The 12,640-nt window shown below is 43.4% G+C and overlaps 1 protein-coding gene across 1 annotated transcript in view; it reads right to left on the reverse strand.

Moving 5' to 3' along the window:
- The window catches only part of LOC147692349 (solute carrier family 22 member 6-A-like), a 1,393,226-nt gene that overhangs the window by 272,183 nt on the left and 1,108,403 nt on the right, over positions 1 to 12,640 (reverse strand). Inside the window, exon 9 of the mRNA XM_086938578.1 lies at positions 11,640 to 11,843. Coding sequence (XP_086794704.1) covers positions 11,640 to 11,843 — 204 coding nt within the window. The remainder of the gene's footprint in view (positions 1 to 11,639; positions 11,844 to 12,640) is intronic.

Genomic DNA, 12,640 nt, shown 5'->3' on the forward strand with positions numbered 1-12,640 from the left:
CTCTAGCAGGGGACATTATTATGATTAACGTTAGAGACACCGCTGCAGTGAAGTATATATGTAATGCCCCGCTGAGTGGAACAAACACACAAACTTACCCGCTGCACTTATCATACTTTTACCCAATTATGCCGCAAAGACATATGCAGATAAATAGGGCTGCCATGACTAGAGACTATCATTTTGATCCCCAGTACAGAGCGCAACAATGGCAAACACCATGGCAAGGTACACCCATCTATGACACTAGCATTTCACAGTATGCTCATTGGAACAGGTTCTGCATATTGGACGAGGTGGATTGACTCGCATATGCAGAAATTAGCATAATACAGCTGGATATGAGATCATTAGGAGATTAGCCCTTAGAGATAGGCCACATCACTCCCACCACCCCAGAAGAAAGTGGTAGTGGGAGGGTCAGTAGAGGGAACATCCTTGAACAACAGGGGGAGATAAAGTACAAAGAACCTAAGGCGTCAGTTAAATTAGCTTAGACGAATGTAGATTGTTCATTAAGAGAATTGGAAGGACCGAGAATGCTGGTGAATCAGGATAGCATCAGAATTGTATCGTGGAACGTTGCAGGTTTGGCGGCCAAATACGATTGCAAGGAATGGCGACAATATATGAACAAGTTTAAAATCATTTGCCTGCAAGAGACTTGGGCGGTCGAACCTAACCAGTACAGCATGGAGGGGTATAAATGCTTCTCTGTCCCCGCTGTAAGATCATCATCAGGGAGAGCGATTGGAGGACTACTAATATATGTAGACCTCCGTATTCAAGGGGTTTGGTCAAATTATAATTGGGACTCACAAAATATGCAGGCGATAGGATTCCGCGCTAAAGGGACTAATACTTTAGTGTTAAACTGGTATAATGCGGTGGGATTAAACGGTAGAGGAAATGTAACAAAAGAATTAGACACCAGATTAGATGCACTAACATCACTAAATAAGCCAACAAGTTTCCCTAGTATAATACTCACGGGAGATTTTAACTGTCACCTCTGTGAGAACCTGATGCCACTGAACAAGGATTGGTCCCGGTGGGTATGCAACGTTTATAACGCAAGCGTTACAACGCCATACCTTTGCAACGCGGTCGTAACAACGAAAGTTGTTACCACGCATTGCGCTGAGGGGCGCCCAAGGATAGTAAATGATTTAATTTACTATCCCAACACCTTCCCTACTATCCACGGGGACTGGTGTTGGAATAGTAAATTAAATTATTTAATTTTGCGCCCCCCCAGCGCAATGCGTGGTAACAACTTTCGTTCTTACGACCGCATTGTAATGGAACGCGTGGTAAACGTATGCGTTCTAACGTCATACATCCATCCCGGTGTACTGTGTTAAAGGGACCACACTTTGCTCACACCTCTGAGGGCTGGGAAATGGATAAGGTAACTAAAACACACAATCTGGTCCACACTATGGACCTGATAGAGTTAGGCAGCAATGGAGACCCTAACCCAAATTTAAGGGCAGAGGCTGCCACTCATATATAGACTTTGTTATGGTCTCGCCCATACTCAAAAAAAGGATTAGTAGTATGGTAATAGAAATTAGTATATTCAGTGATCACAACCCTCTGGTCATTGAATTAAAAGGTCTAAATTGCAAGAAACCAGCATGCAGAACAGACATAATAGAAAAGGCGGTGGACCAGGGGAGAAGGCTTAAGTGGGCCAAGACAGATGGTGACAAATTTTATAAAAGTCTAATAACTGCAGGGCAAAACGCAATAAATATATGCCTTGATTTAAGCTTCGAGAGAGGGATGGTAGTTAGTGCATTTGAGGAAATAGCACACCTCGTAGAATGCCTATTAAAAACCTCCAAAGGAAGCAATACAGTACCTGTCTCACGCTGGTTTGACCAAGATTGTATTAAGGCACATAATGACCTCAAACATAGCCTGAAGCAGCGCCCTAGAGACAACGCCAAAATAGCCCACTGTAGATCAAAATATAAAAAGGCTTTGAAATCTCGCAAACTAAGTCTACAAACACAAGCCTGGGAGGACCTAAGAGAGGCGGCTGAAAGAGGAGACATATCAGGTTTCTGGAAAGTCATAAATACACCGTGCTTCCATTAACCCGACAAGCCCAAATTACTAAACACCATCTTACCAGAACAATGGTACAATCACTTTCAAAGTCTCTATAACTTCACAGGGAAATCTACTCACGATGAAGACCAGAGGCCAAAATTGACCACACGATTAGACTTTTCTATGGCAGAAGTGGAATCGGCTATTTTGGGGTTGACTAAAAATAAATCCCCAGGCCCCGATGGTATACCCCCGACCTTTATCTGAGCAACATAGAGTTGTGGGTGCCCATTCTTACGAGGGTCTTGAACGAGGCAGTTGTACCAGGGCTGCCAAGCTCCTGGTCATCTGCAACTATTGTTCCAATTTATAAAAAAGGGAATCGGGATGACCCACAATGCTACCGCCCTATATCTCTAATTGACGCGGCCAAGGTACTGGGTCGTGTTATTCTAAATCGTCTACAAGAATGGGCTGAGGACAACCAAATCCTCTCAGACATACAATATGGGTTCAGGGAGGGTAGATCTACGACAGATCAGTGTCTGAATTTATATCTTTTGACCGCCAAGTATACCATTGCTAGTAAGGGGGCCATTTACATGGGGTTTATGGACCTTTCTGCGGCCTTCGACCGTGTAAATAGAGAAAAACTATGGGCTTTGATGATAAATATAGGAGTGGAACAGAAACTAGTGGACATCCTCAAGGCCCTACACTTGAACACCTCAGCAACGGACCGATATAACCAAGAGGGCAGCAAGACGGAACAATTTTTATGCACGAGTGGCGTGCGGCAGGGCTGTATTTTAGCGCCATTTTTATTTTCGTTATATATTAATAACCTGGACAAAGAACTATCCAAACTGAATGTGGATTCCCACAAATAGGATACCGTGCAGTGCCCGTGCTGCTTTACGCGGACGACGCAGTGCTGCTAGCAAGAACACCATTGGGGCTCCAGAAGCTGATTGACGGATTCGTTAACTTTATGGCTACACTCGACCTATCAGCTAACCTGGAAAAATCCTATGTCATGATAGCGGGAGATAGAGCAAATAGAAAATTCGTAGACAAGATAGGCTCTCACAAATTAGGCCAGGTCAAGTCTTTCTCCTATTTAGGTGTGTTATTTGATGAACATCTAAATTTCCAACCCCTAATGGAAAAGCATGCAGCGAAACTGGTGGCTTCATCGGGGGCTATAATGGGTTATGGGAGAAGACTTGGCAGATGGTCACCGGAACAAGTGCTCAACTTGTATAGGTCAATCTGCTGCGCTAAAGTAACCTACGGCTCAGAAGTGTGGGGTTTTTCAAATAAACATCTGCACCAGATTCAGATGGAGGAAAACAAGTTTTTCAAAAGAATCTTGAAAGTGCCACAGAGTACTCCAGCCTATATAATACATGAAGAGTTGAGAGAGCCCTACAGTGAGGACCGAATTAAGATCAGACCGCTTTTGTCCTGGATTAAAATCTGGACTAACCCAGAGGCAGGTCTCACTAGGCAAATTATTAAAGACTGCCTGAACCGTGATAGAGGGGGTCAAATTCCCTGGATAAACTACGTAAAGGATTCCTTGGATGCAATTGGCTGTAAAAAATTTTCACAGCATCGGAAACCTTAAATACTCAGAAAAAGTTAATGGTCAAAAAACGTTTTAAGGACAAGTCAGTTACTAATAGGGCTGTTGTTGAAAAGTGTATATCTACAGTCTTGACCTATTGCTCATTGAAACAGTCACAGGGAATGGAACCATACCTCGCCGTGCAGTATAATGCACAGGATAGATTCTACATGACTCGTTTCAGACTTAATATGTTACACCATCTACTCTCTGTCCCCTCTTGTTTTACCCCATCATTGGAGTTGAAGGGTACCTGCGACTGCGACGGTAGGTCTCCGCAGGATACCCTTCATTTTGTTTTGCTATGCCGTTTCTATTCTGTCCCTAGACGTAAGTTTTTAGTGGGGATCCTGAAGGAAGCTAAATTCAGACAAGCGAAAGCAGCATTAATGTTTTTGCAGGAAGCCCCGGATGCTCATACACTGTTCTGCATAGTAAGCTTTATCAAAGTGGCATTAAGGTTAAGGAACACTAGAGAAGCAAGTGACTGTATTGCCCTGTAATAAGAGTCTCATTTTTTAGAACCCTTTTTAAATGAATGTAATACTTCTTGGCTTTTTAAAATCATTTTAAACGTGTTCTTTTTAAAATATTTTTAAAAAAATGTAATTGCTTATGTACTTTTATGGTGTCTTTTTAAGTGCCGAATAAAGAATTTAATTGAAATTGAAATTGACTTGTGATTCTACATTCTACTTTTTAGCGTATTTGGGACATTCTGTGATTGGAAACGTATCCCACTTGGTGAATATATTTTAATGTCAATAACTCATATTAAACCTTTAATAAACGTGTATCCATTGGTTAAATTAAATAATGTAATAAGTTGTAACTGGCCAGTGTAATGCCAAACAAATAGGAAAAATTGGGCTGTTTGGCTCTTTCTGGCCACACCTCTGACTCCACCCACTAACCCAATCCACGGGTTATTCCAGCCCTCTGATTCTCTGCCCACAGTTCCCCTACTTTTTTTGCCCCACTTCGACCACTGACTTGAGATCACCAGAGTCTGCATCACATTGTAGGCATAGTAATAGAAGGGCTGATAATAGCCCGCAGCTCCTGCTTCAGCCGAGCCACCCACCAGGCGCAAGCCACACCAAAATGGCCGCCTCCACATGCTGAGGGGGCGCCACACCTAATGCACTTACCAGCCCCCAAATGCCACTCACTGCCACCGGCTCAGCTCTTCCAGCAATTTCTGCCCCAGCCCCCAGCCACCACCAATTCCCTTGCTGATGTCTGCAGTTCCTGCAAGGCAGGCAAATGACAGGAGGGGCTGGCGAGGGCACAAGCGTACTGTGAGGTTCGACTGTAGCTAGTGCAATCTGTTGGCAAATGGTCAGCTGTCGGGCAAGCCACCAATAAACCGCCAATGAACAGCAGGCAGACCTCTGGTAACGATCTCCACGCTTCTGCTGCCACTCAACACATAGCTCTTTCCTCCACACAGCATCACACGCCCATCAGAGTCCCATCACACGTCCATCACAGTATTCACAGGGACCATTGAAAACTCGACAGCTGTATTTCTCATGCATACCATCTTGTATTGTGAAACATTCCCAGAGAGGTGTATGACTTTGTTTAACAATATGGATGTTAATTGAAAGGTACACATAACATTTGGGAGGGGGGGGAGTACGCCTGGGTATGGTATGATGAGGATGCGGATGGTAAGTGGGGGGAACTAGACAATGACTTGTGGCTACACATGATAGGACTAGCATGACCAACCGTGATGGAATTTATGGTGAGGGGTTACATTAGTATACTGGCCCTTTAAGAGTCGGCCCACCAGGAGATGGGTGGGAGCAATGAGCAGGGGACCGGCAAGAGGAGAGTGCTGGGAATTTAACAGGGGTTTCTGTAACTGATAATATTGTAAATTCTGGCATGAATGCTCACAGTGTGTAACCAGGCATCCTCTTATACACAGCAGAGGGTGGGCAGGGGGAGCACAAGGTTTTGCAGGAGGAAACTGCCATCAGTAGCAACAGCAGAAGGGTGGAGGCAGAAGGGCACATGGTAGGCCAGGTAGAGGCTCCTACAACAATTATGCTACACCGCTTGGCCCACTGGCAGCAATGGCATGAGGAGGGTCAGGACAGTACTTTGCGACTATAAGGGTTCAGGGATGATTATCACTTGAGCTAAACCAGGCTACAGTTTTGGAGATCGTCAGAGAACTTAAAATTAGTAAAAGAACACCACCAGGTTTGTGCAAGGGAAGCTGTATAAGGAGGTGCAAGATGGTAGGATGGCAAGTCAATTTGAAGAGTGGCTAATAAACAATTTGATGGTGTCTCCGATTGAGGTGGTTCCAAAATAGCAAAAAAGGCAGTTTTGCCTCATCCAGCACTTATTTTGGCCAGAAGGAGTGTCTGTAAATGATTTCGTATCAGATGACTTTTCAACAGTTTCTCATTCCTCGGTGTATGTGACAATGGAATTGTTTAATAAAGATAGCTCTGGTGCATGCATGGCTAAAAGTGACATCAAGTCAGCCTTCTGCTGGCTACGAGTGCATCCGGCCGATTTTAAGATGTTGGGGAATAGTGGGGGGTGGTCTTATGACGACGTGGCCCTGCCAATGGGGGTGCTCCATTTCCTGTATCCTTTTTGAGAAATAGTTCTTTCTTGCAATGGCTTTTCAAGTATGTGACAGGTTACACAATGGTGACACATTTCTTCTTTGTGGGGCGATCCGGCTCTGTGGACTGCTAGCGAATGCTGGTAAGTTTTCAGGAGCTAAAGGATGAAGTGGGGCTTCTCCTGGCAAAAGAAGAAAAGACGGGGGGGCCAAGCATGTTTTTTACATTTTATAGATCGATGCAGATAAAATGGAGTTGCGGTTGCCAGTGGATAAAAGCATGCTAGCTAGTGTGGACCTAATTTAGATGGGAGGTGTTGCTGGGACACCCAAACTTTGCATTTTGGGTGGTACGGACAGGGAGGATGTTTTGCAGGATATCGGGAATGGCACTGTCAGGGTTGACTCTTCCACAGCATTGAATGAGACTTAAGGCAGGAGCGAAGAAGGACTTGAGAATGTGGCATACTTTTTTTGAGCATTTCAATGGCAGAATTGGGTGATGAAAATGAATGGGAGATTCAGCTTGTTACGGATGCAGCAGGCGAGGAGGTTGGTCTCTACTGGTCAGGACATTGGCGTGTGACGTGATAGCCAGAGGAGTGGCAGCATGGGGCAGAAGCATTGCATTCTTGTAGTTTTTTCCACTGGTAGTTAGAACAGTGGTTTGGGAGATGAGGTCGCAAACAAGAAAGTACTGTTTAACGTAGACAAAGTGGCGGTGGTGCACATTGTGAACAGGCAATCTGCTAAGGATACACGGGTGCTTAAATTGTTGAGAGTTTTTGTAATGGCTTACCTGAGGTGTAACATTGTGTTTAGAGCAAGGCATTGACCAGGCATCAATAACGACAAGCAGATTCTTTGCCTCATTCCCAGTGGTTGAGGTTTCATGGTCTAGCTCTGGCTGTGAACAAGGACAAGACAGTGATGTTGGATGAACTGTGGCAGGTTGACATCAGAAGAGTCTGCAGTTGGTAGCCGGATCCTTGACTCATTCAGAAACGAGAGAATAAGGGCAGGCATGGTTGGGGAATTTGAAATCCGGAGCAAAGAGGAGAAACTGTGAAGAGGAACAGTGGGTGAGAAGAGAGGATGTGGTATATTTCATCATGGGTATGATTGAGAAATGATGGTTGAAGGTGCAGGTACTGCATTGGTCGGTAAGTGATTGTGGGGCTTCACACCATCAGCAGGAGAGGTCGCGATGAGGTTGCTAGAAGGGAGAAAGGCTTTTAAGGGCCGACAAGGAAGCCACTGTTGTGGCCTGTGTTTCGTCAAGTGATGGGTATCTTTCCCGGTTATCACAGTGAGGAGGTGGAATGGGTGGTGTTTTCTTGTATAATGAGTTGCATGTTTTTCAGCGCCTTTCAGGTGTCAGAACTGTTGGACAGGAAGCGAGAAAGTAGTTTGCATTGGTCTGCAGTGAACGTGACAGTGCCAGTTTAGTGATATATACTTAGGATGGTCAAAGACGGATCCGAAGGGACAAGGGAGCATTGTGAGGTTGGGGGTTTTCCTGGACGATAGGTTTTGTCCAGTGCAATGGTTTAGGTGATGGCAGGGGCTTGTACAATTCAAGGAAGGTGAGATGTTTCAACTTCAGGACAGGTCCAATGTAACAGCATTTCAGTTATGGTCAGATTTACATAAAGCGTGGAAGGGGCTAAACCTTCGATCCCAAGAATATGAAACTCATTCTTTGAAACAGAGGCAGCAACTCAAGAAGATACACTGGACTGGGATGAAAGCAGGATAATGCGTTTGGGGAGGTGGTCATCAGATTGCTACAAGTGCTATGTTTGGCAAGGGAATGCCCATAGCGAATAATGCTTACTTGTTATATTATTTCACCTTAGGTGCTGTGCGGGGTCAGGCCTCTGAGGAGATGGTTATTTGGATTGTGTGACACATTTGTGAAGTGGGCACAGAGACCAGCATGAGCGAGAGGGCATGGGGCAGATTTAGGTTTTAGGGAACACGTGTGAGTATACGATGGCAGAGTAGAGGGGGGATGTTATGGCATGCATTATTACCTGAGTTGAACAAGATGCTAGGGGTTGATGGCTGTCCAGACGTATTGGTTCTCCATCTGGGGGAAACAATATGGTGTGAGAGAAGACTCCAGTGTTGATAAACGCAATGAAGGCAGATTTAAGGGAGATTAGGAGTTAGTGGGCGGCCATGCCTGTCATATGAACAGAATTAATATCTAGGAGAGAGTGGAGAGGGGCGAAGAGACAGGCAGCTATCGACAAGGCAAGGCTAAAACTGAACAGATAAAAGCGAAGGCTTTGTAGAGTGGAAGAGATGAGTCGCATGATACACCCAGGGCTGAGATTTGATGGGCCACAATTCTTCTGGTGAGATGGTGTACATTTGTCTATTTTAGGGATAGATCTTTACTTGGCACAATTAAGATGCATTGTCAGTGACATTGAGAGTGAAATTGTGATTACGGTAGTGGCGAATGTGGTAGGTTTGGTCTGTTTTTGAATGGCTTCGGGTTTGTTTGGGTTGGTGGAGGTAAGGAGGGGTGAAATTTATTTATGAAAGGTTTTCTGGGTGGCGGTTGGAGAGATCTTTTTCATGGTTAGAAGCTGTTCTATTGCAGGTGTTGGTCGAGCACTTGAGGTAGGGGGGAGTAAGTAGATGTTTGCAGAATGCAAGAAATTTAAAGTTTACAGTTGGTTCAGGATAGCCAGAAGAGTTACACTGACGGGTTGATTTTTGGGTGATTTTGGGCTGTTAGGGGTGGGAGGTATGACAAGATAGTAGGTACGGAGTGATGTATAGTGAGGTACATAGATTTGTAAAGCAGTTGCCCAAAGATATGTATATCTGAGTTGTAATGTGCAACTGCTTCATTAAAGCAGACTTTTTCACACCTACAAAGTGTCAGTGCTCTATGCTGTGCACTATAGCCAGGTAGAGGCATGGGGGCAGCTGACAGGAAAAGTTCTGCCCCCCCCAGGCTTTTTTCAGCTGTGGTACACTCCAGAGGATTGTACACACAGTTGGGACCACTTAGTTGGGTGGATGGTGATAGAGTGTCCAAGATGCAGTTTTTAGACTACTAGCCACCATTTTGCCTAAGGTGACATGGTGGCTGGTAGCTTGTTGGCTTAGGCAGGGTTTTTTTTAATTGGCCCGCCCACCTTTGTCTCTCCTTAGAGAGACCGGAAGTGTGTTTTGTAGGGAGGTGGTACTATGGGGCTGGTGCACAAAAGCGGGGTGATGTCAAAAGAAGTCACTGATGAACAGATGCATAGCGGTTGAAGGAGACGTTTTCATGGTTGGAAGCTGTTTCATTGTTGTGGAGGTGGGTCAGGCAGTTGAAAGGGGGGTAAGAAGATGCCTAAAGAAAGCAAGAAGTTAAAGGGTTACAGTTTTAGGAAGAAAAGTTAGTTTGGGATGTGTAGCAGAGGTATAGTGACCGGTTGAATTGTAGGTGATTTGGGGGAGACTAATAGGGTCGGTGGGTAGGACAAGGTAATAAGCACTGAATGAGGTGTATTGAGGTTCATAGTTTTGTAAGGCAGTTGTTCATGGATATGAATATGAGTTGTAATGTGACCCTGTTTCATTAAAGTCACAGGGGTCTCGGCTGTGCCCTGCAGCCCAAATGCTGCCTGTAACTCTCCGTCCGCTCAGGTGCACCATTGAACTGCTGCCTGCAGCTGCAGTCTGTGTCCCTTCAGTCCTGCCTGGCCAAAGAACACACTGCTTGAGAAAGCATGCCTTTGAACGGTGTAAAGTAACTGGAATTGCCGGTCCGTTTGGTTAATCACGTGCTGCAGAGATCACATCATGGGAAATACAATCTTTTAGGTTAATGTTATGAAACCATAATTAGTTAATGCAATCACTGCAGATGTGTGGAATGTTTGATGGAACCATGCATGCCTTTACCATGCGTCCATTACCACCATGCATATACCTTTACCACACACATTTTTCCTAAGCATTTTAATAGGTGGTAACTAATTCGCAAATTGGAAGGGATTCCCTGGGCACCCCTTTCTATTTACAAATGGAAAACATATATTTTTTAAGAGCATGCAGTGGTCCCAAAGACCGCTGCATACTCTTGAAAAATAAAACTGTAAAGTTTCATTTTTGCTTTTTAAATGCATCACGGTTTCCTTTGAGTAAAACGGGCTGCAATTAAAAAAAAACAAAAAAACGATTGCTTTATTAAAAAGTATTCACAGACGTGGTGGTCTGCGACCTCAGCAGGCCACCATCCATGTGATAGCTGCAAACCCTAATGGGTCCGAAATTGCGACTAACCTTAATAATAAACATGAAATAGGTCTAGTTGCGACCTACTTAAAAATTGCTAATGAAACTCAAAAGAGTTTCATAAATTAGGAATACTGATCTCCTACTTGCGATTCAGAGAGCATCGCAATTAGGAAAACAGTCAGCTAATTCATAAAAGACCCGTTTTGCGAGTCTTTACTAGCGATTCATAAGGAATCGCTATTAAGGACTTGCAAAACGGGATTCATGTAGGAATTGCAAAAAATATTGCGATTCCTACATCTTCCTTATTTGCGATTAGCAAATTGCTAATCGCAAATAAGGAATAACTCCCCATTCATTCCTATGGGCCATGGGAGTATTCCTTATTTGCGATTACCAATTAGCTAATCGCAAATAAGATAGCGATTTCAAGGGTGCCAGGGGTGTCCAAAGGACACCCTGTAGCACCCCTGAAATGCAAATTTACACAGGTGTTGCGCACACACATGTCCAAAGGACATGTGTGTGTGTAACATGCAACAGAGAAAAATGCCCTAAAGTGCTTTTTTCTAGTTTTTCGCTATTTACCACGAAGTCAGACTTCGTGGTAAATAGCGACCAAATATTGCGAAATCGCAATTTCAAATTGGTTAATGAATTGCATTTAAGGAATCTGTAAAAGAGATTCCTTAAATCCAATTCCTCGCAAATATGCGATTTCGCAAATAGCGATTTTTGCATTTGGGATGATGAATCCCAAATGCAAAAATTGCACTCGCAAAGGGCCAGATTCGGGCTGAGTATTCCTAATGTTAATATATCTGGCCCTTAGGGTTCATTATACAGCCAGTGTTAACCATCCATTTAAGGGTTTTGCAGCAATTTCAAGTTATTTCTTGAGCTTTTCGTTGCTCAAAAAGGTATAAATTCTTATATGTATCCCTTCGAAAAAAAATTAGGGACTCTGCATTGTGATATTTACACGTTACCTCGTTGCATGTGCTTTTCCATTGGAACGGTTGCATTCCTTATTCTTTAAAAACCAATAAAGAATATATATTTTTTAAATATTTACCTTTGAAAGTCAACATAATGGATTTCACTCACCTCTTCTCCACCTGTGCAACTGAGTCTGGCAAACAGGTATTCTTTGTCTCAGGTAAGAGGAAAACAGAAAGTCCAAAAAGGATAGGCACCACACCAAAAATAACTCCTGGCAAAATCGAGACGAAATCCTTGACCATTAGGACTAAGGGGGCTATCACAGCCCCAAGTCTCATCATCATGTTAGTGAAACCCACTCCAGTTTGCCTGCGGATCAGAAACATGGGGTTATTAAGTTCATTCAACACTAAAAGCTCTACCATGTCATTAATTTGTAAGAATGACAAAGCGCTGAAGTGCCTGAATTCAGAATCTAAAAACACGCTATACAATAATGTTCTGTAAAATTATAGCACTTCTATGCTAATTTCTGGATATTTTACTTTTTTTTAACTTATTTTCCGAATAAGCAGAAGTGTACTGGAAGATGCACTAAGAGTGAGGTAATACCAAGTTAGCCCCCAATTCAAGGTGCAGAAGTCTGAATTAGGAGTTAACGCTTTAATCTATAAATTCCACACTCAGTCATATTGGAACACTAGTAATGATGTCCTAAGGGCATAGAAAAATACAGATGGTATCTGGGCCATTATAAAGGGTCAAAAATAATGTATGCATAGTTCTTTGCCAGGCAGACATCCAAATAATGGGTGTGCGGTAGAATCTATAACCACTGTACTGAGAAAACTAGCATTTTTTAAAACGTGTCAGAAGTTTCAAAATGTATCTGTTTATATATTTTCAATATGTTACAAAATCACTGAAACCAGAGAGGTGTATTAAAGCCTCAAATTGACCACTTATGTATACAATTCAGGTGCCAGAAATACAAAGCCTCTCAAATAAATAATATGAAACACTAATTCCGAGTTATGGACGAACGCATGTCATGAACTCGACCGAACCGTTCAACGGGGGCTATAAATTGTTTTCAATTAGTCAAACTGCATACCAACTTTGCATCCCATTAATTGATAAAAGTAATGTCATTTGAGATGTCATCA

The sequence above is a fragment of the Lissotriton vulgaris genome, chromosome 9, assembly GCF_964263255.1.
Source record: "Lissotriton vulgaris chromosome 9, aLisVul1.2, whole genome shotgun sequence".
Classification (NCBI taxonomy): domain Eukaryota; kingdom Metazoa; phylum Chordata; class Amphibia; order Caudata; family Salamandridae; genus Lissotriton; species Lissotriton vulgaris.